The sequence below is a fragment of the Toxorhynchites rutilus genome, chromosome 2 (assembly GCF_029784135.1).
Source record: "Toxorhynchites rutilus septentrionalis strain SRP chromosome 2, ASM2978413v1, whole genome shotgun sequence".
NCBI classification, from domain to species: Eukaryota; Metazoa; Arthropoda; class Insecta; order Diptera; family Culicidae; genus Toxorhynchites; species Toxorhynchites rutilus.
Genome location: NC_073745.1, coordinates 201042574 through 201069986, shown reverse-complemented (window position 1 = coordinate 201069986; position 27413 = coordinate 201042574). Strand labels below are relative to the sequence as shown.

Below are 27413 nucleotides of genomic sequence, written 5' to 3'. Positions count from 1 at the left end.
GCATCGAGATTCAGGTCAGGGTGGAGTAGTAGTGGTGGATTGAAGTAAGGTTGAATGAAGAGGCAGATTTGTATGCATTCGTCACGTCAATTAGAATAACCATTTGCTAGGATAGATTATCAGTCATCCCCGATTTCAACGTTTGTCAATTCATTTCTAGTCATTTCAAGTCATATCGACGGCGAATGCCGTAGTCGTCCTACATGCAGCGAAGCGACTGAGAGGAGAGTCGATTTTCATGTTTTGTCTTCGAAAATGTTGGACCTTGATTAGTACACAGACGCGATTTCGAGCTAAAAATTGACACACAAACAGTTTACAAGTTATAAGACGTATTGTCGCGTAGAAGTGCTCAACTATTTCGATTGTGATACTCGGGTTGAGTTCGGTTTTCATCAATAAGTGAAACAATTATTTTAGTGTAGATATTTAGTAGTAAAACTTTTTTTTCGATAAGCGCAATAAAAATATATAGAATAACAATAAAAATATATACTTTAAAATATACGTAAACAGTATTTGAGCATTACTATTTGCAAAGTAATTCGTATTTTCTCCGTAACATCATAACTGCAAGCTTAACTTTCTATCGATTAAACTACGAAGCTTTGATTATTATCACAAAATTCGTAAATATTGTCAACAAATTCGGTTTCTTTAACATTATTCCTCTTGGATGACATGCTGGATTTCGATGATGCAGCAGTGCTGTTCCCAGGGAGGGCCATCGCTCCGATTGCAGTCGAAGAGGACATCTCGTTCAGACTGTCCGCCGTGGAAGCGGAAGGAGAGTAGGAGGAATAGTATCCTCGGAATTGTTTGGCTTCTTGAGCTTCCAGCATAGATTTCAGGTTATCGATCAGTGGAGATTTTTCTTCAATTTCAGCTTTCGTATGAAGCAGTTCCTGCTCGATTTCGATTATCTCCTTGGCGCAAGCGTCGATCGATTCCTGCAGGCGTTCAACGTGAAAATCGAGTCCGATGTGCGATCGGTAAATTTGATTCTCCGCCCGAAATTTGGCACTCTTCAGTTTTAGGCGACGGAGAAGTTCTTCTTCTTTCTCGAGCAACTGTTGCATTTCCCGCATTTTCGTTGCGATTTCTTGGCGTATCAAATCAAAGCGGAACGATGTCCGGTTGAACGTTCCTTTGCGCAACTCGAGATTAATATTTTCAAAATCGTCTATTGGTGGTGTAACGTCATCGCTGTCATAGTCCAGCTTGCGTCGATTTGCGTTTCGACTTCGTAGTGAACCATACCGTCGTTTGGAATTGAATTTTCGTTTCGGTGTGTCGTCTAGAGTAACCTCCTCCATAGGTTCCCTAGTGAGCTTGTCGATTTCAACCATTGATCCAAAATTTGGCTTCTTGGGGAGTGTATTCTTGCGCCCGAGGGCATTATTCGTGAAGATTCCACTGTCACTGTCGGAAGTATGCTCGATAACCAGCAGCAACTCGTCTTCGTTTTTCAGAGCGTCGATGTGGTCAGATGATTCGTAGAATCTGGGCTTAAGGACCTTGGTCTCCTTAGCTTTCTTGGCGGAGAACAGCTTGCTGGGAAACGTGTTACGTTTCACCTTCTCCTTACACCTGCACTGTTCATCGGACTCATCGCCAGTAACGGCAATATCATATAACGTTGTGGCATCCTCGAGAAAGTTCTCCATGATGACCGTTTTGCCAGAGTGTCGCTTGACATATTTGCTGTATTTGTCTTGGTTACGTTTCTCCGTGGTTTTCTGGCTGTGGGTGGATGAAATTAAGGAGAGTATTATTCGTTAGTAAACAGTTCGCACTGTTCTATTAGGTTGAAGGTGAGGAATGAATGAAATATGATTACATTAAAATTTGATATTAGGAATTTTAATCATCTCTTTCACGAAATAACCCTGAATTTCTACCATGATTCTGAAAATAAAGCCCAGTGTACTGACAGCTGCCAAACTTGGATGTCATTCAACATGTGATATTTCTGAGTTTATAGGACTGCGATTATGCGTAATAATTGCATTTGAATTGAGTTTTTTCATTGTTTCAAAATCTGTATTTTTCCTCTTTCGATACATCAAATGGAAGCCATGAAAAAATCCTTTCCTTAATGAACTTGTATCCTTTTAATGGGTTAGATGAGATAACGTGGTAGAATCCGGAACCACTTTCTGTTCAAAAATGTACACAAAAATACGATTGGAGCCATTACTTCCCCTTTTTTCTGTTTATTCAATTATACAGAAGAAGACAAAGAGTCATCATTTATCATTTTTAAAAATAAGTCTATAGTTAAGATCTACATAAATATAATCCGAAGTCAAATAAATCCATGACTACAGAAATATATTATAGATAAAAATAGCATTTCTCCTTCGTTGCCACGTTGTTCGGAACATTGTTTGGAAGGGATTGTAATAACTTTATAGCCAGTGACAGCGGCGTAGCGTGACCGGGTAACAGGGTGTCTCTCCTTCAATCGACACTTGTTAACATGTTTTTTTGTTTTTTAATTAAAGGTAAATTATACTAAAAAACCTGTTTATTATAATATTAGAACAAGAAAACAATAAGCAAATTCGACAGAATTGACAACAAAGCCAATCTATTGAGGCGTGAGGCGTGAATTGCTTTCGACTAGACTGCTTCTTTTAGCAACAAGAAAAATTACCAGTCTGCTCTCAATGTTACCCAGATGTTATATTTAATTTTGAAATTGTTCTGAGCTAGACCTACTTCACGTACTACACAGAATTATAATCAAAAATTGCTGATAGAAGGGACTGTGTACTAGATCTAGTATTGGAGTTCTTGGTAAGATCGCCAAAAAATTTAATAGCTGTGATCAGTCCATCGTAGTTCGCATAAATTAGTTTCTCAACATTATAATGAACACTTTATCGAATTTGCAACAATCTTTTTTCCATCAAACCTGCATGGCTAAGAAGCGTATCTTAGGGATGAGTTGATCTTTACTGAATCGATTTTTGAAAAACCGAATGCCTTTTTTTCCAATTTATTTATTTATTCTATTTAAGTGTTGCCTTTGTTTAAACATGGAATAAACATTCACATTTCTATCCAAATTTTATTTTGATTCGCAGCATGAAGCATAGAATTTAATCGGCTGAATGGAGGTGTTCACATTTAACATGGAGTTTAAAGTTAGCCACTATTCGACTATATAACCGGACCGAGTTGTAAACAACAGTAATTGATAGAACCAAAATGTCAGTGAACCGCATCAATATTGGGTACACTGGCAATATGAGAGATTTGACGTTTTAGTCGTACCCCAGAATTTACCACCATCTGACATATCGTGATGTCGATGATGAACTTTTATGGGCACCTTACACGATCAAACTGATTGACAATAAGTGTCTTCAATATCGTGACAGCTAGGCTTTCGACATCCGATCTAACCTCAATCAATATTTTGCCACCTTACACGGTCAATATAGCCCTCAACCCGAGACAACGAAAATGTTCGCGATGGCTAGTGGCGACATTCGAGTTTGGAATTCAAACTATTCTCCATCAGATTAGAAGTCTAAAAGGCAATTTTCAATTGGTAAAATTTGAATGAAAATATCTACTTGATATTATTTAATTAGTTGAAGCGCGTAGTCCTAACTCTAATTTAACCTATTTTCTATGAATTTTCAGATATTCCTACTAAAATTTATTATTATTATATAACGTTAGTTTCAGATACAATTTTTGTATGGGATTTTCTCACCACTTGCAGAAAAAAAGTGATTTGCTTTCACATAGAATACTAATTTGATTTGGAAAAGTTAATTTTCATTCATAATTTACACTTTAAAACTCGTTTTTCCTTCTCAAAAACACATCATAATACTCGCTTCACAAATACAGACTGATCCTTTCAGTTTCAGGGATGCCAGATTATTTTAGATTCCGAAAATATATGCAAATTATATTATCTGCAAGCAAATGTTTTTATTCGATAAATAAGACTATGACAGTAGAACCCGATTATCTGTATCTGTATCTATTTCTGTATTGATAAAACATAGTTTCTATGTTTAAACATCATCCCGACTATTCGCGGATAATAGGGATTCTATTGTAACTTGAATTAACACATGATGTTTTTTCACCTGTGATTTTCCCAGATCTTCTCATTCTACAAATTTTATAGCGGAGTGTGAAGAAAAACACAACTTAGACTAAAGTGGCTGCTCCGCTGGCTAGCGCAAAGAATGACCGAGTTCAATGTTAAAAAATTCCTAAGGCGTTGTTAATTTTCATTCACTCTCTCACCATCACATTGTCAGTTTACTTTGAGGTTTTGATTTGTATCGCGAAAAGTACTGTATTTTGCTATTTCAGGTGCAGTAATTTACATTTAATGCGACATATTTCTAATTGGACAGACCTGTATGCTACACGTTTAGTTAGACATTTTTGTAAACATCGAGTTCGGCCAGACGTCGACGCTGTACCACTCTCATCTTCAATGTCCAATTACAGGTCAAATCGCCTCCAATGCGACACTGAGTGGTTCCTCGGCATGTCGCATTAAATGTAGATTACTGTATCAGTTTTCCAAACCAAAAGCTTTCATTTATGATTCCTACAATTTCAGAAGTTTATAAATTTTAATTGCAATCGCAAAAAAGACTAACAAACATTAAATGTCCGCTTGCAAACTGGCAACTCAGTCTGGAAGTCCGTGAGGTGAAACGTTATCATCATGCATCCATATGAAACGTCACGATATTGATGCCCGAAAATCAGAAAATCCGGATTTCTGCGTTGTCGGCCATGTTCAGCTGTCATTATGCTCTCAAATGTCATCATATTGTCAATAAATTTGATCGTGTAAGGTCCGCTTAAGGTCCGCTTTACAGCAGAGGGATAGTGAGATATGCGATGCTAGGTAGAGTGAGATAGCGATAATCGTGCCATACACCTGGACTGAACAGTCGGGCGTTTAGTCGCTATCTCCCTCTACCGAATCGACTATATCATTTCATTCTTTCCAGTCCAATTGTCCTCATTGCATTTTGAATCGACTTCCCCAAAACGAATTCGTTCCTCTTTTTCTCTCTCCCATGTACGTGTGCATGCATCGATGTTCGGGTTCAACGTGGTTTATCATACGCTACAGGTGAGTTAGATTCTTTTGTATCGTACACGAAAATTACTCACACGTATAAAATAGCGTGCAGTGTGTGTGCGCTATTTTGCTCGCTATTTACTAATACTAACGCGAGGACCTTTATAGCATACCTAATAACTGGCTAAGTTCGTTGGTTTGAGCTCACGACGGGTAGACAATAAACCTTCCATTGATGGGGTAACTACTTTTTTGCATCAGAAATCATGTTTTTGTTCCTCTTTATATGGACGTAAAATAAGATTGCATACGCGGGTATAAAATTAGTGTCAGGGGGAAATGGAAGTGTGGATGGAAGTCAGTTGAATGAAGAGGCAGATTTGTATTCATTAGTCGAGTCAGTTAAAATAACTACTGACTGGACTAGTTCACCAGTCATCTTCGCTAGTCAACGCTAGTTTATTCATTTTCTAGTCAAGTCACTTTTTGTTGGCGACGACTGCCGAAGCAGTTCAAGTCGAAGCGAAGTTACTGAGAGTAAAGTCGGTCTTCATTTTTCACCTTCGAAGATTTCGTGTTCTGATTATCATGTCAGAGCTACGAAAAAATCGGTACGTTACCTTATCATCGAGAGGTGATTTTGTATTGCCTCGCCCTGTTTTAGCACTTTTCTCATCATTCGATTTATCAGTCCAATTTTCTCCTTGTGTTTTTTAGATTTAGGTTCCTAATAGACAAAAAAACAGAAAGAAAACAATAGATGTAATTCAAATTATTCTAAAAAATAATGAAAGAGTTGAGTGTAGAATTGGGTGCAGACAGACTGGCTCAAAAAATACAAACCTTGTTCAGTTTGGTGCTGTCCAGGTTAGCCTTATTGATTTTCAACCGAAATTGAACCTGCGGGTGGGGAGACAAATAAAAATGATGAATTAAATGGATTGACAAGAAACGTTGATGGTGACTAAGTTTTTTTTTGGAGGTGGAGTTGTAGCTACCTCATTTTTGGCGTCGCCCCATGCGTTCCAAATGGACAGCAGTCGTGTGTCGCCAGTCAGCACTTGTTCTACCTCACGCCATCTCTCTGTAATCACGTAATCGTTCACATCACGCGACACTGCGACATCTAGAGTTGATGTTGGTGGAAGAAGAAAAAAAGTGATTAATACCTGCAAATGAGTCACGTTTCATGCGTTTCATTGCAGACCCAAAGGCCAAAGGTGAACAAAGTTGTTCTTATGGTTATATTTCTGTACATAATTATGTCAAAACACACCTTTGTTATAATCCCCATTCTGGAGTTCATCGTCGATCAATGCTTGAATGATATTCCCGCATGTCGTTGTGTCGTTGATACCTGCCACAAATCTTGGCTCACCCCGAATCCAAATCGGGATCTCATTTTCCTCATCTGATGATTCCTCGTTGTCATTGTTGGCACTTCTCAAATCGGTTATGGTTGCATCGTCGTCTTCCGTATCGTTAGCCGAATCGCGATAGTAGGTTATTGGATTCCTCTGCAATACAATCAATGGGAATGCATTAAGTGTTAAATCCACCATAGCAAAATCTTCTCTCAGAAATAAACCATTAAGATGAAATAAAAACTCTCCAAAGCTAACAATTGCAACAATGACTGTTACCGCACCCATGTATCAAGTAACACAGTCGATTCATCTTCCGATTTGTATACTCCCAATTCAGCGGGAGAAGAAAGCGAAAAGGCAAATTCGTATGGAAACTAAACGGTCAAAATTTTAATTACATCGGATGAAATCGAGATGTTCAGCTGAACAAGGTCATGCAGTGCAATCGAACAGCCTCACGTAATCTCGTCCACTTCAACTGCTATCTTACGTAGAGAAAATTAGCACTCTTTTAATTGTCTTAATGTATACTTAAGGAGCGTGTTACAGATTTTTTTAGAACATGTAACAGTTGATGATGGAGATTATGTTAATTTGCATACCGAAAACTATCTTTCAAAATAATTCATAACAGCTGAACGAAGTTGATGAAATGTTGATGCAATGGAACTTGATTTATTGGCGAAAAGTACGATAAGATCTAGAATAACATTCCAATCTTGAGGGAATAATATTCGTCGATTCTAACGCTTTGTACATCGTTAAGTTGTTATTTGTCAATAATCAGGTAGTTTACATTTTTGCTGTTCGACCATAGCTCAATTGATCGCTTTGAGCTATGGTCGAACAGCAAATTAGTTTTAAAAAAAATTGGTTCAGCAAACTGAAATGAATTTTTGTCATTGATCAATAGTAAATTGGAAATAATTGCTGAAACAATAGATTTGAATGGACAAAAATGAGAGCAGCAAAATGTTGTCTATGTTTAAATTAAATCGAAATGTTTTTATTAAGATGCAAATGTAACATCAAAGTAAGGGGAACAGTGTACCAAATTTTGCTCGCATAGAAACAAAATCCAATTTATCACCTCGCCAACTTGACAAAATTCGGCTAAATTAACTGTGAGAAACTTTATTAAAGTGTTCGGAAAACGTTTTGCGACTGCTAGGAAACCAGGATAACGAGAAAACTAGAACCAGAAGGCGGAAGTGATCCGAAGAAATGTGGAGCGTTTCCAAATGTAATCATAACCTTGTAACCCACACATTAACACTCCTATACTCACGCATTGGTCTGTCAGACCGAGAAATCAATAATTCGTTCATTTCTCAGAAAATATCAACACTACGACTTTGCGATTCTCTCTAGCTTCGTTATTCGTCGTTCGTCATCGTTTAGCGTATCGCATGTGTTGGTACAAAAAGGACGTGTGCTACTTTTTTAACACTTTCGGTCTGACACAACGACGCGAGTATAGGAGTAACTTTTTTGTACAAGTGCCTTTTTTCATATTCTAGAATATTCTTGAAGGAAATGCATAAATTAATGTTAGTGGATTGGAATTATTGAATATAAGATCATAAGATCATTACCGGACTATTCTTATTTGATTTCAGTCTCTTTTGTAACTGGATTCAACGGATCCATATATTAACTATTCGTCGATATATTCGATATATTAGATTCATACGTTCAAAAGCAAAATATAAATGTTTGACTTTCGTATGGTTATTCGCTAAATATAATGGTCATACATATACACACTTGTGAAAGAATTTCACTTGTGGAAGAATTGTAAACAGTAAACTAAAAACTAATCGGTGGCTTATGGTAATTTTTAACAGTTACAGTTTCGGGGATATTTTTTTTTAAATGGACGACATCGACAAGAAAACAAGAAAAAGAAAAGGTAGTTCCTAGAAATCCTTTAATATCATCTTTTTATGCCCTATCTAAAAAGGCATTATATCTTAGTTTCCCAAGAATACTGAGACAAAGAATATCAGAAATCTGCAAACATTATATTCCAGAACCTTTATCATCTGGTAATTATCTAGAAGGACGTTATACATTCTTCTCTTCGATAAAAGACCCGAAAAACACGCAACAACTGCATGAAATGTAAAAAATATGTTTGCAGTTATGCTATATTCTGATTCTTACTCCAATGAAACCACAATCGATTAATACGTTTTTATGTGTTTTATAGCTCATTATACTTCCATGAATTATATTTAGTTGCTTACTTTTAATTAATAACAGTGAAAAATTCGAATTTCTTTATTTGTGTTGGAGTATCAAAAATGACTCTGTTTTGAGGAGGCTGAATTAGATGACTATTAAAACATTGTAAAGAGGAAGAAAACATATTTTTTGGTGTTTTTTCATTCAATCATATCCTCTTCTTCAAATAAATGTCAATAAAGCCGGAAAAATACACAATGGCAACATTACAGAGAAGTTCAATTTTCGGTCTGTGACACCGTGCGCGAGTATACGTGTTATGATTTTGCACGCGAGTACAGGAGGGTTAAATATCTCTCACGAGACCGTTCGTCATATTTTGATTGATGTTTTGGGCATGATGCGATGAGAATAGTTGCAGCCTGACTAGTGTCAGCTAGATTTTCTTCAAAAATTTCATCGCAATCAAGTGGCTGAAGACATACTTGAACGATCAAATTCTGATTCCACGTTCATCCAACGCATAATTACTGGGGACGAGACATGGATGTACGAGTATGACATCAAACGAGTTAACAATCATTGGCATGAACCACTGCAAACGAGCCAAACCAAACCAACGTAACCAAAAAAAAAAAACCCGTCAAAGTCGATCAAAAGTGAAGGTAATGCTGACTGCTTCCCTCGATATTCGTGGGAGGAGAATTCTCGCGTAACTTTTGAAAAGGTCCAATGAAACATTTTCGTCAACTCGAGAAAAACGAAGTTGAAGACCCGAACATTATTCCGCAAATTGTCTTAAAAGGTATCGATCTTCATCACTGCTTTCACCAATAGCAGCCAAAAATAACTCTGAAAACCCAATCGTAACTGTTGTTTCGGTGCGCACCCGTGGCCAAGTAGTTAGCGTCTCAACTTATCATGCCGGGTGTTCGGGTTCGATTCCCGTTCTGGCCGGGGGATTTTTCGTCAAAGAAATTTTCTTCGACTTGCACTGTGGTCACGCGTATTCAAGAACTTGCCCCTTGGAATACATTCAAGGCGTGTTATTTGGATTAAGAAATCTCAACTGAGTATTAATAAATGACGCTAGTTAATGCATACGTTGAGACGGCAAAAGTTCCACAGGGAACATTAACGCCATTAAGAAGAAGAACTGTTGTTTCGTGATTTGAGCTTAAAGTTGCCTCGGAGCGAAAAATGTTACATTGGACGTTTCGACTGCCGCGTTTGCACATTGGACATATTACGTTGCACGATAAGAATTTGAAACTAACTAATAATCAACAGTGCAGATATCAACATTCTGTTCTAAAGACAGATTATTATTGTTATCACTCGTTGAATTGCACTGAGATCGATAACAACATCTAAAAGAAACAAAACCTCAAAACGACCGAAGTACGACTTCGTGTTGTTTTGAATGTTTTGTTACTTCGGATTTTTCGAGCGTCGGAAGAAAGTAGCGTCCGAAGTAACAGCCGAGTGCTTAAAATCCAAATCTGTACATTGGATATTTTTGGTATCGGCGATAAAAAGATGAAGAAGATAGATACGTGAACGATTGTTTTTGCAGTGCATTCAATGATTGAAAATTATTAGCGTGCATCCATTAACTCGATTTGTTTATATTTGTTACATAAGACCTTTTCAAAAGTTAGGCGATGATTCCTTCCGGAGGGCCTAACAGTCAACAAAGAGCATTACCTTGGTGTTATGAGGCCATTTGAGAGAGAAAATTCGTCGCGAACGGCCAGATTTGTGGAAGGGTAATACTTGGATTTTACACACGATAATGCGCCAGTCCATCGATCGATCATCGCGAACGAACTTTTTACCAAAAATGGCACGAATGGGATTGAACAAGCACCGCACTTTACAGATATGGTCCAGTGTATTCCTTTTTTCATATTTCCTGAACTCAAATTACCGCTTCTTGGGAATTCGTTAGGTTAATTGAAGACAATTCCTGATACATCCATAAAACTTCGATGACTGGATTATACATTGGAAAAAGGGTATAGTAATACTACTTTCAGACGGCGAAGTTCCTCTAGGAACGTTATGCCCCCGAAGAAAAGGACATTTCTTAAAGAAATGAGATCTTCGCTAGGTTTCATCAATAAACCCGGTCTTTGGCTGCAGTTTTCCCCCGCGTGGCACCAATACTTCCCGAGTCTTGCTCCGCCTGGTCCAACTACTTTGTTCGCTGGTCTCCTCTTCTTCTCGTCCTCATCGGATTTGATGCGAACACCATCTTTGCGGGGTTGTTGTCCTTCATTCTAACAACATATCCCGCCCATCGCACTTGTCCAATCTTGTCGACTTACTGAATGCTGGGTTCTTCGTAGAGCTGTGCCAACCTCCTTTTCCATACTCCGTTTTCCTGTTCACCGTCGTTTATTGTTCTGAGCACTCGGCGTTTGAAAACACCAAGTGCTTGCTTGACCTCTCCAAGCATCGTCCATGTTTCGTACCCGTTAAGGACTACCGGTCGTAGAAGAGATTTGTACATAGTATACTTTGTACGGGATCGGAAATTATTGGACTTATGAAATTTCTGGAGCCCATAGTAGGTACCACTTGAAGCTGCGCTGCCGGAAGAGGAGAGCCGGCTGTTTATGTGTCTTCGAATTTCCCGGCTGTTGTTGTTGTCGGTTATTATCGACGTGCCAAGGTACACAAGGTCCTCAACCACCTCGAGTTTGTCGTCGGCGATTAGAACACTACTACCAAGAGGAATTCTTCTCCAATTTACTAGATTCGTGGTTATTTCTCTCCAATTCCGCTGGTACCACGTGCTAACCATGTCCTGTTCCACTTGGTCTAACCAATCGTCTCGTACCAGCCGGAATCCCGATGAACACAATTTTCGCAGGATAGTTGTCCGACATTCTTGCAACATGTCCTGCCCAACGTATCCCTCCAGTTTTGATCACTTTCTGGATACTGGGTTGCGTGAGCTCGTGCGCCATTCAGGTGTTCATCGAAGTGCTGCCTCCACCTCTCGGCCACACCACGTTCGTTCGTCAGGATACTCCCATCCTTATTCCGACACACTTCTACTCATGGTACGAAGCCTTTTCGGGATGCATCGAGTTTCCGGTAGAACTTTCGCGTCTCATAAGAACGGTGCAGCTGCTCGAGTTCTTCACACTCCTCCTCTTCCTGGCGGCGCTTCTTGTCCTTGCAGAGTTGGGTTTGCTGTCTCCGCTTTTGTCTTTATCGTTCCATGTTCTGACAGCTTGACGCAGCATTGGCTCCCGCGTAGCGTTCTTCTCGTGTTGCACTTGCTGATCACTCATCATCGTGTCCTAGGATATTCTCCGCTACGCTGTTTTAATTATGATCCAGCAGTCTTCAAGAGGAGCTTCGTTAATTTGGTCCTCTTCCGGCAGCGCAGCTTCAAGCGAATGTAAGTATCGGCGACATCTGCTTGTTTCAGTCGCGTAAGATTGTACCGACGCGGGCATCGGTACCAAATGTTGTTTACAACGGAGAGTTTTGGGCGCATTTTTACAATCACTAGGTAGTGGTCTGTTTGATTTGGTTGACTAAGCGAAAAAAAACTTGAATCTACTAGAGACTTTGTCGCGAGCCTTGTAGAATTTGGTTGGAATTGGCTTTCGCATAAGTTTCATCGTCGATCAAGACACATCTATCGCGTTCCGTCACTACCTGGTCTTACAGCTTACGAACCCGGATTCTGGCCACCGTCTATTGTTTGAGGTTTCGGTTGTGGTTTAAATTTGCTCGGTATCACTTACTTGAAACAAATTGATCGCACAATACAGCGGTCAGCATTCAGATTATTCGTAAATCGAGTGACAGTCGTGAGAGTTTCCTTGTACTGTTTAATAACTTACGACACAGTAGTGGATAATCCAACAGTTCTATCAACTCCTGAGTTGACGCTGATGGATTGTGGAGGCGCACAACTATTCGTCTTTTCTCCTCCTGCACTATGAATATCTCAGAACCACGTGAGTTTTAGACTGCGAAGAAGGATACTGAACAGAACTGTTTTCAAACAACAAAACGCTGTCAAACGCAAAAGCTTACATTTCCGACCACTGGGAGCGTCACTATCGCCAGGCCAAAGTTGATCTTAATGATCGAAGCTTCGCTGTACATGCCGTATAGTTTGCTCTGATCTATAATTCCATAGCTCTATAGTTATTACAAAATGACTCTTTCTAGTTCGTAACATAGTATATAGTATGGTTTGTTAGCATACTAGGCTTAAGGTCTCTTTCCAAGAGAATTAATTGTTTCGTTGATCGGATATTGAGGTGTAAGTCACTGCAGTCTAAAAAATAATAATATTCCAATTATGGTTCGTCAATAATCACAACGCCTGCGCTGCGGCGCGTTATTTCGGTAGCTGTATTGTGCCAAATTAGTGACTAGTGTTGTGCCCCGGAATTTGGATTACATTCTCAGGATTAAAAAAAAAATAAATGAACGAATTATTCATTTATCATTATTTACACAGTGACAGAAAGAAAAAAAGTACAAATTTCGATGGAAAGTCTACAGGAAATTAAGGAGAAGTCAAAGATTTGTGAGTTGGGGGGTCTTTTTAGCCATATTGGTCATATTGGTGACAAATGACCCCAATTGATACAGAATAATTACGTTCACGCAACAATCATCAGCGATGGAGATCGATTCACGATTAAAATCCGGCTCTGTTACATCTAAAATGCTAATGAGCCTCAATAAATAAACACATTGGATAAAAAAAAGATTTGTGAGAATGTATACATAGAGGAAGGTTGTAATGACTCGACACACTAGGAGCAATGGCCATTTATCACATAAAATTCTTGTTTTTTTTGAGTTCGGCATTGGAATATATAGTATGACTCTTTAGCTATGTTTCCTACTGGTTGGTATGGTTCATACGTGTGGAACAGGGGTGAAAAGAGGCCAAACCAAAGTATCTGTTTACGACACTTTCAAAAATGGTGGTCCTGAAACGACCCCCCCCATAGTCTGAACTGGGCATCCTTTTTTGCAGCGAATCGTCTCTCAATTTGCTGAAAATGACGTACACACCCCATTAATTAGGTAATGGGTGAAAATAACTGACGAGTGGAAGTCGAATGTAATCTTGTTTTGACTTCCGGTTTGTTGATATTGTCTCAAAATGACTAGCAACCTTTACGATATGTGTACTGGGTAGAAGGGTTTTAGCCGCAGAAGTCCAATATCGTACTCCGATGCGGTTGATGACAACTTCCGATTCTTTCAAAACGGCTATAAAAGATCAGAAAAGGAGTAAGTTAGACAAAGAAAGTGTTAGAGCGGAATGGCGATAGTAAAGGAGAACATGCAGAAACGCAACGGAAAAGAATGCAACGACTGTTTCGGTTTAGGACCAACGATCGGATTAGGACCATCTTTCGCAACGGCTTTCGTAGTTGAAGTGATAAACACTGAACTAAGCACTAAGAATTTTCAATTCCACTATTTTCACGTTGTTCGTTGAAGATCTAGTTTGTCTTGTTTGGAATAAAATTGTAGCGAAATTAAAAAAAGATAGCAATTCGGTGTTAAAGAACCAATTATAATGTAGTTTGAGAGGATTTATTTGGTTGATCAAACCAATGGAAAGAAAGTTACCCTTGATAGAAGTCCAGCGTATAAAAATCTTCAGCACATATCAGATTAAAGTTTTCCGAATCATAACGCCTTATTTCGAATTACTACCTTACTAAACGGGTATAGATTTTCGGGTTACCATAGTTCCCATAGCATGGGCAGTTTTATCGATTGTGAGTGATCAAATGTCATTACCATTCTAGGTTATAAATAAAATCATCCCAAGGTGGATGGGTTGCTCGCGAAAACTGCCATAGCTCCAGGGAAAATCCAGCTATGGGTCACGTGACCGCCTAACCAAAACAGTGAAAGTGACAATGATACATTAGTAGCGATTTAACGAAACGCTTTGCCAATAGATAGACTCTGATTTGGGTGGGAGGCAAACAAATGAGAATCGTCCTTTTGGTTTCCGCCCGAGAACGCGAACTAGCAAACGCGAAACGTTCAAGAGCTTCGGTCGACAATGGACGGAAAATACATAGGCTGCCACAGTTCGCTACACGTAAATCTGTTTTTATTTATATCTGTTTCGTTATGTTTGCATCGATCAAACAGAGGGAACAGCAGAAAAAAAAGTCCCGTTCTAAACAGCAACTCATGTTCGCCGTTCTTCGGGGGGAAAGAGCTAGTGATAGTTGATTGTGTAATCCCAAGATTGCAGTGGTGAAACATTCTTCCGTCTGCCCCCTGCTTTCGCCAGGGCCCCGTTTAAACTTTAAACAGTAACTATGGATAATTTAGTAATCGGAAACTTGAGGCTTTCGTGCCGACTGCCAATAAACAACCGTAAAATTACGGCCACATCTAAGCTACTAGAAATAGTGCCGGCCAGACTTTGGGCTGCGATTTATTACATACCGATTCACGTTTTACCGCACCCTTTTCGGTGCCCTCGAGAGTCCCATTCTTCCCTCGGGAAAGAGTATGCGCTTCCGGTTTGGAATCGTTCCTGGGGGCGACCAATTTCCCGGCGTTGTTCGTTGGAGGAGCCACAGCAGCAGCAGCAGCAGCAGAAGCCGCCGCTGCCCGTCGCCGATGACTTGCCCTGGTGGGTAGAATCGGGCTGTAGCTGCTTAGCTCTTCGTCGGCGGAGATGGTTGAGGATACATCGGCGTTTCCGTGAATTAGCGTTGAGTTTTGTGGTGCCATTTAGTGGCGGGTCTGCAATGAAAGGTAACAGCAGAAAGAGAGGCTATTTAATCAATAGAATGTTGCAGGGAGAAAGTTTCTTTTCGTGTATTCTAGAGGTTTTTTTTACGTCATATGGTAATATAATGGTAGGGCAACGAAGGCTGACGTTATTTGTACTTTTTGATGTCTGATTGCATATTTTACATCGGAGGCGTTCTCTGTTCATAGTAGTTGGATGAAAGGGTATGATTATATTTTATGTTCAATGCAGCTTTGGATATTGGAAAAATGACGCAGTCAGTGGCATAGTCACGAGCAAAATGTTTACGTCAAAATAATCAAGATTCGATATAGATTATCATTACTCGGCACTCTTGTCTATCGGCATTAGTAATTGAGTGAAATTACTTGTGCTAACGGACAATTGTTATTTCTTTCGGTATGAGTGAGTGAGTAGAGGATTTCAATTAACAGTTATAGAATATGAAAATAGAACTTTATTATCGAATACCACAAAATGCTATAATAGGCAACCGCAAGCCAGAATCATACATTTTCACATATTATGGCTTCTGCAAGATAATATTTGAAGAAACAAAAGCCAGTTATTCAGGGAAACGTTCAATGGGTAAAAACTGGAAGTACGTTAAAACATTCTAGTTGTAAAGAAGCGAAAGCACTTTAAGTGAAAAGGTAGCTCATTCGAATCCTATTTCTCATTTTACCTTCATTCGTCATCTTCAATCGAGAAACCACACAGACTGTTCAAAAATTCATATTCCAATCTCTAGAACACAAATCTATTTCAATTTGAATCGAATACATCGTACACAATGTTGAACAGATTATAAAACATATCTTTCGTAGCAGCGGTCGTAGTAGGCTTATCTGAAATCTTTTGACAGACATTTTTTTGGAAAACCTGTTTCTTTCGACGGTAAAAATTTCACAATTTCACGTTTTGTTTTGAAAAAGTTGGAAACCGAGAGAAGATATTTGATTTTGGACACCAACATTAAAAATCTGGCGTGGTCAGGTACTAAAATCGCGAAATCGTTGAAAGTGGCTCAATCGACCGACCTTAAACGTTTCCGCGAACGTACAACTGTTGTTCGGGTGGATCAGAGGACGCGTCGTAGTGGAACTGACGATCGAAAGCTGAGGTTGAAGGTATTGATAATAATTGAGGTAAACCCGATACTTTCGGACTATGACATCGCCAAAAACACAACTCTAACCATAATACCACCCGGAGAATCCGTACGCGAGAAGGTTATTGTAATTTTCGTGCCTGCAAGCAACCAAACAGGATGTAGAGAAATGCGGGGCGAAGGTGCGCACGAGGCAAAAGTGCGCATTGGACATTTTGAAACAAACGAACACAAAATTTCGACAACAGTGTAGTGATTTGATACATTATTACACCAGCAGCTCACACATATAAACAAGATACATTTCATAAAAGTGGCATTTTTTTCAGTTTTGGAGATGACGATTAACTTACCTAAAATAACTGGAAAGTTCGAAACTACACCGTCAAGGAAACCTTCATTCTATAGTAGATAATAGTGCGTATTCGTTTTTGTGAAAAAGTTCAAGAGCTTTTTTCAAAAATTCGATTAGTTAAAAAATTGCTTGTGGGGCAAAGGTGCGTAGTGGCTGTGGGGCGAAAGTTCGCATCAGCGTTTTGCTTTGAAAAAAAAAAGTAGAATGTTTTCAACCAACTCCAGAAATGCTCAAATGGCCCGAGAGAGATTTCGGGAGGGAGTCTCGAGGCGCCGGATTGCGGCAGACCTCGGTATTTCTGAATCAGCTCTGAGGAAGAGGCTCATATCAGTGAGCAATTTATGATTTGAATCTTCTTTTATAGATATTTCTACTTCTGCAGGGATGTGTCAGCGAGCACGTTAGGTGGTTCAGACAAGTATTTACGAGAGAGCAGTCTGAGGATCTGGCGAACCACTGCAGAACACTGGATAAAGCTTTCTATGGTATGACTCTCAAAGATTTGCGTCGTCTGGCGTTTGATTTTGTAGAAGCCAACAACTTCTAGCACGAATTCAGCCAAGTTGGGAAACTGGTAGGAAGAGATTGGGATTCTAGCTTCACGAGGAACCATCGTCTGTCTCTTCGAATCCCACAACAGCGCAACGAAACAATAGCGCTCCAATGCAAAGCGTTGGAATCCTCAGAACCGAAATTCGCTTAGAAATAATCCAAAATGAATTTCAAATGAAAAATGTTTTCATTTTCACCGTGCACTCAATTCAATAACGGTTATGTTTCGTTTATGTTTATGTTTTTACAATGAATTTTAAATGAATATTGTTTTGTTTTCAACAATGAGATTCAAATAAATCAAGCGAAGTGACTATGTATTTGTAAACTTGATCTATATTGATAAAAATGATTTGGTGTCCGTTCCTCACGATTGACCTCAAGAACGGAGCAACGGATTTAAACAGTCAGTATCAGGATTAATGTGTCTCAGTCTTAGTCTGCATCAGGTTTATATGTTAAAAAAGAAATTATATACTTATATACTTGTGTGTTCGAAATTATTTATATCAATATGTAAATTGTGGGTGGGACGAAGTTCGCCGGGCAGCTAGTTTGTTATTGAAAAGGAATTCTGTTTCAAATGTTGGACATTTTCAGATATCTTATATTGTCAGTCTCCTCCCTCCCAAAAAATTCCAAGTGGTATGTTCGACCATAACACCAACTCACCTCCACCCATAAAACATCATACAACACCCCTCTCCTCCCCACTGGATGTTGCTTACACATTCTGGGAATGATGTTTCTTCCGCTGGTAATGATAAAGCATTTATTTTTGTTATAAGTCACCTCAGAAGTACAATTCTATAAGTACGCACTTTTGCCCCCACTATGGGGCAAAAGTACGCATTTGCCATTTTGTATTAAAATAAGTTTTTGGCTCACTACAAACAAAATTCGAGAAATTCTTTCACTACGTTCGAAGGTAATATATAGTTACAATTTGCTAAGCAAACTGAATTCAATTTGCTTTTATTTCAAGAGTTATTGGACGACAACAGTTAGGTGCGCACCTTTGTCCCGCACTACTCTACAGTTCGGCGAAGTAGATTTTCGGTCGTATCATGCCAGCAAACACCCTAACTGGACACTGAAACAAAACCTGGTAACTAAAATCCTTGCTAGGAATCTGTACGAGCGAGTATCGACCAAATACAAAGGATGCATTTTTGTTTCCCTGCTTTGCGACGGGACAGTTTGCCTTTTCGGTTGCGCGTTGCTGTTTTGTACATTTAGTTGCATATCGAAACGTGTTGCTGTTAGAAATCATGTCATGCAAACACTTAGAACAACTTAGAGCATTTTATGGGAGGAAAGGAATGATTTCAGAAGTGGATAATTGAGACGCAAATATGCTTTTTTCGCACTGAAATGCATATAAACCATCGAAAAAAACTAAATGGACGATAACTTCGTCAAATGTGCTTCTTTTTATATACCGCACAAAAAAAACCGCACAAGAACAGAAAACCCTTTTTGTTTATTATACAATTTTAACAGAAAGCCAGCTGGGGGTACACAGTAAGTGTCAAATGTATTGATATACTGTATTGCAAATTTGTACATCATTAAAATTTAAAATAAATATGTAATTTATATTATTTATATAATCAATTATACAGGGGTGTCCATCTTTACTACCTTGTCCGTCTTTCCCTATTTATTATCTATTATTTGCACCGTGACAATTCTTTGCTATCAAAATTCTGTTATGTGTAAAATATCAGCGCGATAACGTATGATCATTTGTAGATATTTTTTCTAAAGGTAGTTTCGGTCAGTGTTGCCAATATTCCAAATTTCGTAAGATATTCCAGACTGTTTTGGTACATTTACTGATATGCAGACACTAGCTTTAGTTTATTTGCTGAAACAGTTCTGATTTCTCTTGTTTTTTACCTTTTTTCTACATTATTTTTATTTTCAATGTTAATAAGTAAACTAGAATCAATATTGTGCTGGTGGGATACTCTGGATGAGAACTAGAGGTGTGCAAATCAGCTCATCATGATGAACAGCTCTGATCATATCAGCTCATCTAAATGAGCTGTTCTTTATGAACAGCTCTTCAGCTCAGCTGTCAGTGCCGACTTTCAATTTGGGTCTCAAACTCGATAGCCACGAAGCCAGTTTGAAAATGTTAAAATTCAAATGAAATTTTTCACACCATATTATTAATTACTTGAAACACGTATTCCAGACTATTATTTACAACAGACTCGGCGAGTACAACATTTCCGACATTTTTACTGAGGCTTTACATTACAATAGAAAGTTTTCTTCAAAAAAAAAAAAAAATCTTATGAGATTTTTGCACCGCCTGCAAACAAAGTGTTTTTCATTGAAATAGAATACTCATTTGATACACAGAAGTTAATTTTCATTAATAATTTGAATTTTAAAAACGTGTTCATTCTGCCTGAGAGCCAATTATTATTTTTGGCGCCCCCTAAACTGGTAAACAAAGCTCAATGCCGTCAACGCGAATATTGAAGTTGTTGAAAAGACGAGGGACAAATGAAACTAAACTGATGTCTTAACACGAAGAGCGAGAGACGGTCAGTTCATTTGAATCTTACAGCTCACACACTCTCTTCAATTCTACAGCTCTTTTCTCTCCTTCATCATCATCAAAGTGAGCTGAAGAGCTGTTTGATTTTTTTTGCGAGCTGTTCCGCGTCAACTCACTTCAAAGAGTCGATTCTTCGGAACAGCTCATGAGCGGATGGCACATCTCTAATGAGAACTGCTTCCCCTAAAAAAGAATGCATTCAAACGTATTAGATTGGCATTGATCATTGATGATTGATTGGGTATATACATTGTTTAACTCCCGAGCCCGAACTCGAATGAAATTTTTTGGTGTTTTTATAGTTTCGCGAGTCATAATGAAGCGTCATTCGCTTGCAGAATCCTTACGCGCTGTGCATTTTGGAAAATCTTTACCTTTCGATATGTCAACATGCAAAAAGTTGGATTTGAACAAATTTACTATTCCCAGTGTGTTAAAAGCATTTTCTGAACGTTTGACTATCGAAAGGGACCCAAGAAGTGACAAATATTGAACGTGCGGATCGTGCTATGAACAGAAAGAGCAGGACGATGCTGCAAAAGAACCCGATCTCAAAAAATAGGAATGTCGCCGGGATTCGTCCAAATGTCAAAGGAACGTTCTGGATTGATGTCATGAAGAGTCAAAAAAGTCCCCAACTGCAACAATAAACGGAATTCGATGGCGAAATCACGTGCCCCAAAACTGTATTGCGATTGTTTGACGAAGTTTTCATGTGTTGTTACGAACGATGTAGCTTACGTTCTGGGGTATTTTGAACAATTCCTGATATGTTAAACTGTAATGGGCAGAAACGCAACACCTGAATACTTCAGAACGAAAAAGCTGACGAAGTTTTCCAAAAAAAACTTCTTGATTGGCAAGCAATCTGCACTTGTCGCAGGATGAGTCAACATTTGATTACCACCGGCACAACTAACAAGGACAAGGAGGGTAAAACTTGCCAATATTCCTGATTGACCTGAGTTACGCCCAATCGAAGGATATATGATGAATAATCATGTTTTTAACGTGTGAATTTGTAAACCATATCCCATATTTATGAATTAAATAGTTACGTTAGAAATGGGCTTCATAGCTGTTTTCTTTTAATTTTTGGGTATCCAGATTATAGCGGATACAGACCTCATAACGAATGAATTAGAGCCTGACTCTTTCATTTTCTTCAAACGGAAATCCATCTCAAAAAGGTTAAAGGATCACTCTGAATGGGTTATCCATTTGGTTATGCGAAAAATAAAGTCTTGTCAAACATTGATGTCATCCAACTTGCGATTTGATTATTTTCAGATTTGTTACTTCAAAAGGATTTAGCGCACGTTTACTGCCTTACGCAAAATTTATTTTTATTTTTTTCATAACATTCATTGAGGCTCAGACCCCAATTCCGGTCGATTATAAAAAAATATAGAAACCGTTATCATGTAAAACATAACCAAAGGATTACTAATATTATGAGTGATATGGAATAAACATTATTTTACTAATGTAAAAATGAAACATGTGTAGATATGGACTCGAATAATTCAGTTAAATAAACATTGAATACATTTCAATTGTTTACAAGCAAATGCAATTTTTCAATTCAAAGGAACAGAGCAGAATTTTATTCAAAATTGGGACGTCGAAAATAGATGCCCTTGCAAACCAACACCAGAACTACGATCGTTGCCTTTGATGCTTCCGTGATAAATTATTTAATGGGATCGAAAGCAAGGAAATTGGCACAGAAATTTTCAGAAACGAAACAACTAAATGTTGTTACAGTTTCGAGTTCATCGAGCAATGTTCAGCCAGTCAAGAACACGAGAGATGAGTGCAGAAAAATGAGAGACAGTTACAGTTGACCTTTGAATGGGTCTTGTTGCCATTTATTGAACACTTCGAGTAGCAGAAAAAATAAATAACTAATTATTTTAGACATAAAAAATGAAACCTTATTGAGAATTACATTGGAATTGGATGCATTTTTCTATTTCAAAGCATAAACAGCATTGTTAGAATACGTCCACACATCGACATTTTGCTCGAATCAAATCATCAATCGCCATTGATTTGAAGAAACATTGGAAGAATCAGTGTCAATTTAACTTGATTAATGGAACATATATCCTATGGGAAATTCACGCGTTAATCATGCCGCATATTGTTTAATTGGTCAGTATATATCCGCCATAGTTTCGAGGTCACAAAACTCATCGATATGATGGCACCCATCTATTCGTGAATGGTTACAGTCGAATGGCTTCCTGCTGTATAACATAAACCTTCTTCATTTTCAACTATATTTGCGTGGGAGCATTTCGCGCAACTGGTTCATATTGGGCATGAAGGCTGTTTTAATTTTATATTCCTGAGATACATTCCCAGCATAAAAGTTATTCATTCACGGTGTGTCCGTGGCTTTTGTGGCCAATCGACTCGTGTCAATGTTAACCAAAATCGTGGTTACTGTGGAAGCGATTCCTGCTTTGGTTGTTTAAGTCTTTCGTCTAGTATTGACATATCGAATTCGTCAAAAATGTTAGTGGATATCGAGATTCAGAAAACTGAAAAATGTTGAGTTCGTTTACACATCTCTGCATGGAGGTAACGGAACACAAAAGATAATAACGTGATGGTGATCCACCGGAATAGTAAAATGAATCGACATTGAGAATTGAGGAGCCCACATTTCTTTGAACCGATAAACTTTGCGCACTGGTGGTGGCTCTCATTCTTCACTGAGAAAGTAAGCCATCGTTCACGTATCCGCAACAACCAGGAGAAAATGAATCAGTGTTGATTTACGTCCAGATTCGTGGACACCCCCCTGCAATCGTTCCGCTGCTCGGTTGTACTTACTATATTTATTTCGTCTGTAATTAAAATGATATTAGCATAATAAAACATATAATGGAGTATATTCTGCTACCTCGTCGTTGAAATATGCGCGCTTCGCTATTCAGAATGGAAGAGTTCCGCGGCACATGTTGTTATTGTTTCCGCTTTGGTCTGTTTCTTTTTTTCATGCAAATATCCGCCGCGGCCAAAACTAATTAGAAAACCCGATTAAAAGCTACTGATAGTGCTGTGTGCCACAGTCGAGTCGTTTGCTTGTTCCGCTGCTTTCTCCAGAGCGCTTAGCGCCCTAACGTATCCTTTCGTTTCCATTCGCGTTTGAAGGGAGCCACCGTTGGGTTCTTCAGATTTAGACTCTTTGATATCAAGCAAAGAAAAAAAATCAACATGGCTGAGGATGTACCCCACGCAGTGCTTTTTCATGTTCAAATGTCAAACGGTGGGCGGTGAACGCCGCTTATGCACAAAAATATGTTTCCTTCAACCGACCTTTGAGCGATGCGATAGTCGTCGTCACAAAAGCATTTCAGGTGTTTAAACAGAGCAAAAGACGAACTGGCGCCATGGATTCTAACAGTAGAGAAAAAAAACATCCATTTTGTGTAATACGACTGTAATCAATTTAATAGCACCGGGTAGTTCTGCGAAGTATAATGGAGTCCAAATGGGGTCTACGCGAGGTGGAGTTCTAAACACGCAATCAGGTCGTTTTCAACGAAGCGCTAGTTTGCGTGTCGTTTTTGAGAAGAATGTTCAGAATGTTCGTTTGAGTTATATGAGTTTTAGACATTGCTGCCTTCGTAGCTTTCGATTTCATGGTTTTGATCAATATGATGTTTGGTATGTTTCATTTTGACATTTTTGACATAGGACTACGTCTTACATTAAGGGTGCCAAATCAGAAAACAGGTCACGTTTTAATGAAATAAAGTTAACGTTAATAACTATTTTTGCTGCGAACGGATTTTAACGATTTGCATACCAATTGAATCGGAAATTTTCTAAGATTTGTTTGATATGCTATACATTACAATCCCATAGTCTGTATATGGTTTAAATTGATGAAAAATGGAAGCATTCACATTTCCCCATACATTTGTTCTGTCCATTTGTGTGCTTTCCCGAACAGAGCTGTCAATAACGGGCAACTTATGCAGCCGCTAGAATAGAAACAACGAAGGGGGATAGCGAAAAGAGAATATTTGGGAAGTGAACTCCACCCTTGCGTAGTGAGTAAGCTGTCGCCAGCGTAAGTATTGCATCTCATCTAAGGAAAATTCTCAGAATGTTTATGTGCCCGAAACAACAAAAGTCGCTTATTCTGCTCGTTTTGTATTTTATGTTTCCCTTCGAGCTGTGAACGCTAGTGAATATTTCACTCGAAGTGCATCTGACATTGAAATTAACACAACCGAGCCATGGCAAAGCAGGCAAAAAAAGAGAAGAGTGCAAATGATTATAGGTCGCTTCTAGCCATCAGTGTTTGGCTTCGTGTGTGTTGCTTGTTTTCGATGCGCGAAATTTAGAACTTGATCGATACTTTTAGTTGCCATCCGTATTTGCTCTCGTGCGCATCGGTTCTGTTCTGATGCAACAAGCTACTAGCTTTGTTGACGGTTTTGACCGAGAGACGAGAAACGATTTTTCATAAACAGTTATTCTCGCGATGTTTCATTTTTGTCGTTGGAACTGTGTGCATCTGTTAGACGCGTTTTTGATGCTTGTTCAATGGCGATGCACGGAAAATGCCTCTCGTTCAAATGCTCAGTGCAATGCGTGCATGAATATAAAGAAACAAATTGCGACCAATTGACCAATTGGTGTATTGTTCTCGCAAAGGCCAGAAGGAATCGTTGCTTCTCGAAATGATTCTACAAAACCACGCAAGCCATTAAACCTTTTCAGGGTCCCCGGAACTTTTTACTAGAGTTATTTATGAAATTTCGACGTACACCATGGTTTTTTTACGCGGTTTTTTTTACGAGATACGTATCCCCTGCGTAAAAAAAAACCTGGGTGTATTCGCAAATAATATCTGAAATGACAAATCAACAAAATAAAAAATTGATTGCGTAGATTGCGTAGATTGCGTAGTCCTGCGTCCTAAGCGGTCGTGTCTCGGATACAACTCCTCGAATTTTTTTCTGGGTCCAAATAAGGAAATATGACACTCATTGCAACGGGTTTGATAGAAAATGTTTCGTGCAAGTTGCGGTGTGTATACAAAATAAGAATTCTTTGCTGTGGCGACATATAATGAACATCCACTATGCATTCGTTGAACTCTGTCTGTCAAATTGATTTCACGTCAAAAACATTCATGTTGTACTTGACATGTGTTCTTTATTCTGTCCGAGGAAGTCGTGTAACATAAACGGAATGAGAACGCCCCTCAGAGCACTCTAGTTCTAATGATTTACCTCATTTTCCGGAGCCTTAGCCAAGCACCACTGTACTCATAATTACTCATCATCATTTTGCTATTGATGTGAACATTAAAGCACCCGTTATCGGCGGCATTGGTAAAGCGTGATGTATGTGAATGAAAATGCAATGATTATGCACACACCAACCTGCTGCGGGAGGCGAAGGGAAGCAGCGAGGAAATAAAGGAAAACTATGTATTTTCCGCTCCAATTCTGCTATGGAGCAAATTCTACATCGATTATGTTCATGTTCGAATTTGTACGCACTTAATAGCACACTGAAGTCAGCCGACGATAAGCCGATTGGTTGTCAAGGTGAAGTTAATCGTTGTTGTCGGTGTGCAGTTTGTTATTAACAAATAAGTCGATTTCACATGTGATTGGTTGTTTTTATTTTCCTTATTTGTACTAATAAGTAACAATGTTGAGGAATAAGATACGGAATCGTGATTTGTGGTCGCTGTCTAGTGAACTAAGCTCTCAATCATTTAGCTGGGAAACAAACTACAATATGTTCTAAATGCGGTTTCAGAATGGCCAAACTCAACTTACGTCAGCGCAATCCTTATCGACGATCTCAAGTTCTCGGTGAATCGACAATATTCCTGTAATGAAGGGCTTCTCTTAAAAGTAAATGTCCTGATACTATATTTGATTACCTTCTTCAATCGATCGATGTAACGGGTTATATACTTCGATGTTATGATGACCATATTATATGTCCATCTGGTGGAGATACAAAGTTTGCTCACGCACGTGTCGGGTCACCCTCACGTGGCGCTTTCGTTCATATTGCTTGATGATTTCATCATGAAAATTTTTATTTAGGGATTGCAATTAAATAACTATTCAGCTGTAATATGAAAAACAGCGATCTACGAGAAATGAGAGTACGAAAGCGGGATTTTACTCCAAGCACCATACGAAGAACAGTTTATATCTCGCTTGGGACAAGTAAAGGCATTACACGTCTACAATGGATAATTTGGCTCCGATTAAGAAGATGGAGGCTGTAATTTGCTCGAAAGGCTCGAAAGAAGATTGAGGCTTCAAAACGGACTGTGTTACTCGTAGTTACGGCCAACATTTCAAAAATCTAAAAACGTCAAAAATTCAATATGAAAATTTATATTTTTTTGTATGGTAATCCAATTGACCCAAAAGGTTTCATTTTCTCAGTAGCTGGACTGCTAAAAGTTGTAAGTTGTATCCAAGAAGCTCCCAGTGAATGTAGTAACGAATTTCTTTCTTTTTTTGATGTTTCTAATATCGAAACCATACATTAAAGTTGTTATAATGCAACTTTATTGTGAAAAGGATACAAATGAATTCTTTAAAATGTTTCCCATCGCTAGCTACATGTTTTTCCTATCATTCAGGCAAAACTCGAATACCCTTTTCGGTAATAGCCTTCGTTGTTTGAATCCGTTTTTGGATGTCTTCATATGAGCGTTGATCAGCCAACACATGTCCCATTGAAAAGAATAAGTAATAATTGGACGGCAAAATATTTGGGGGATTCGGCGAGTGGGGTAGAAGTTCACGTTTGAGTATTGCCAAGAAGGTTTTAACGGGTTTGCCAACGTGAAGCCGAGCGTTGTCATGCTGTAGAATCACTTTTTCGGACCTCTCGTTTACTGTCGTTTTTCATGCAGTGCTCGGCTCAATTGATTGCGATACATATTCTCATTCATGGTTTCTTCCAGTCTCAACAGCTTATATTGAATAATACTGAACTGGTTCCGTACAATACACTGTACTGCCCATGTTTGCATAGGAGACGTAATCAGCAACATCATTAGTGTTGGGAAAACACAATTTTGTTGTTTTTTTCCCTACAAAAGTAACCATGCAAATTTCTAATGAAATAATCTGTGGAGTTGAAAGATATTATTGGCAAAAAGAGGGCCCAGGAGATTTTGCGGATTAAAACATATTTTTCCCATTTGGAAAACGTCTATTTATGCGGACAATCAATCGTTTCAATGAACATTTGTCCGCATAGCTAGACGTAATCACCAGGTTGCTCTGTCTGTAGTGTTAGTATTTACATTTCCGATAACAGTCAAAACGTCTCCTCCGGTAGTTTCAGTTGTTATCGGATAAAATCAAAAAGGTTTGGATGAAATTTAGTGATGTGT

At 38.7% G+C, this 27413-nt stretch overlaps 1 protein-coding gene across 1 annotated transcript in view; it reads right to left on the bottom strand.

Annotated features, from left to right (window-relative positions):
• Positions 1–426: 426 nt before the first annotated feature.
• LOC129769735 (uncharacterized) overlaps positions 427–27413 on the bottom strand; it is a 48071-nt gene continuing 21084 nt past the window's right edge. The window contains exons 3-8 of the mRNA XM_055772177.1: positions 15100–15402; positions 6354–6594; positions 6076–6203; positions 5921–5977; positions 5698–5804; positions 427–1743 (exon numbers count right to left, since the gene is read on the bottom strand). Coding sequence (XP_055628152.1) covers positions 594–1743; positions 5698–5804; positions 5921–5977; positions 6076–6203; positions 6354–6594; positions 15100–15390 — 1974 coding nt within the window. The 5' untranslated portion in view covers positions 15391–15402 and the 3' untranslated portion in view covers positions 427–593. The remainder of the gene's footprint in view (positions 1744–5697; positions 5805–5920; positions 5978–6075; positions 6204–6353; positions 6595–15099; positions 15403–27413) is intronic.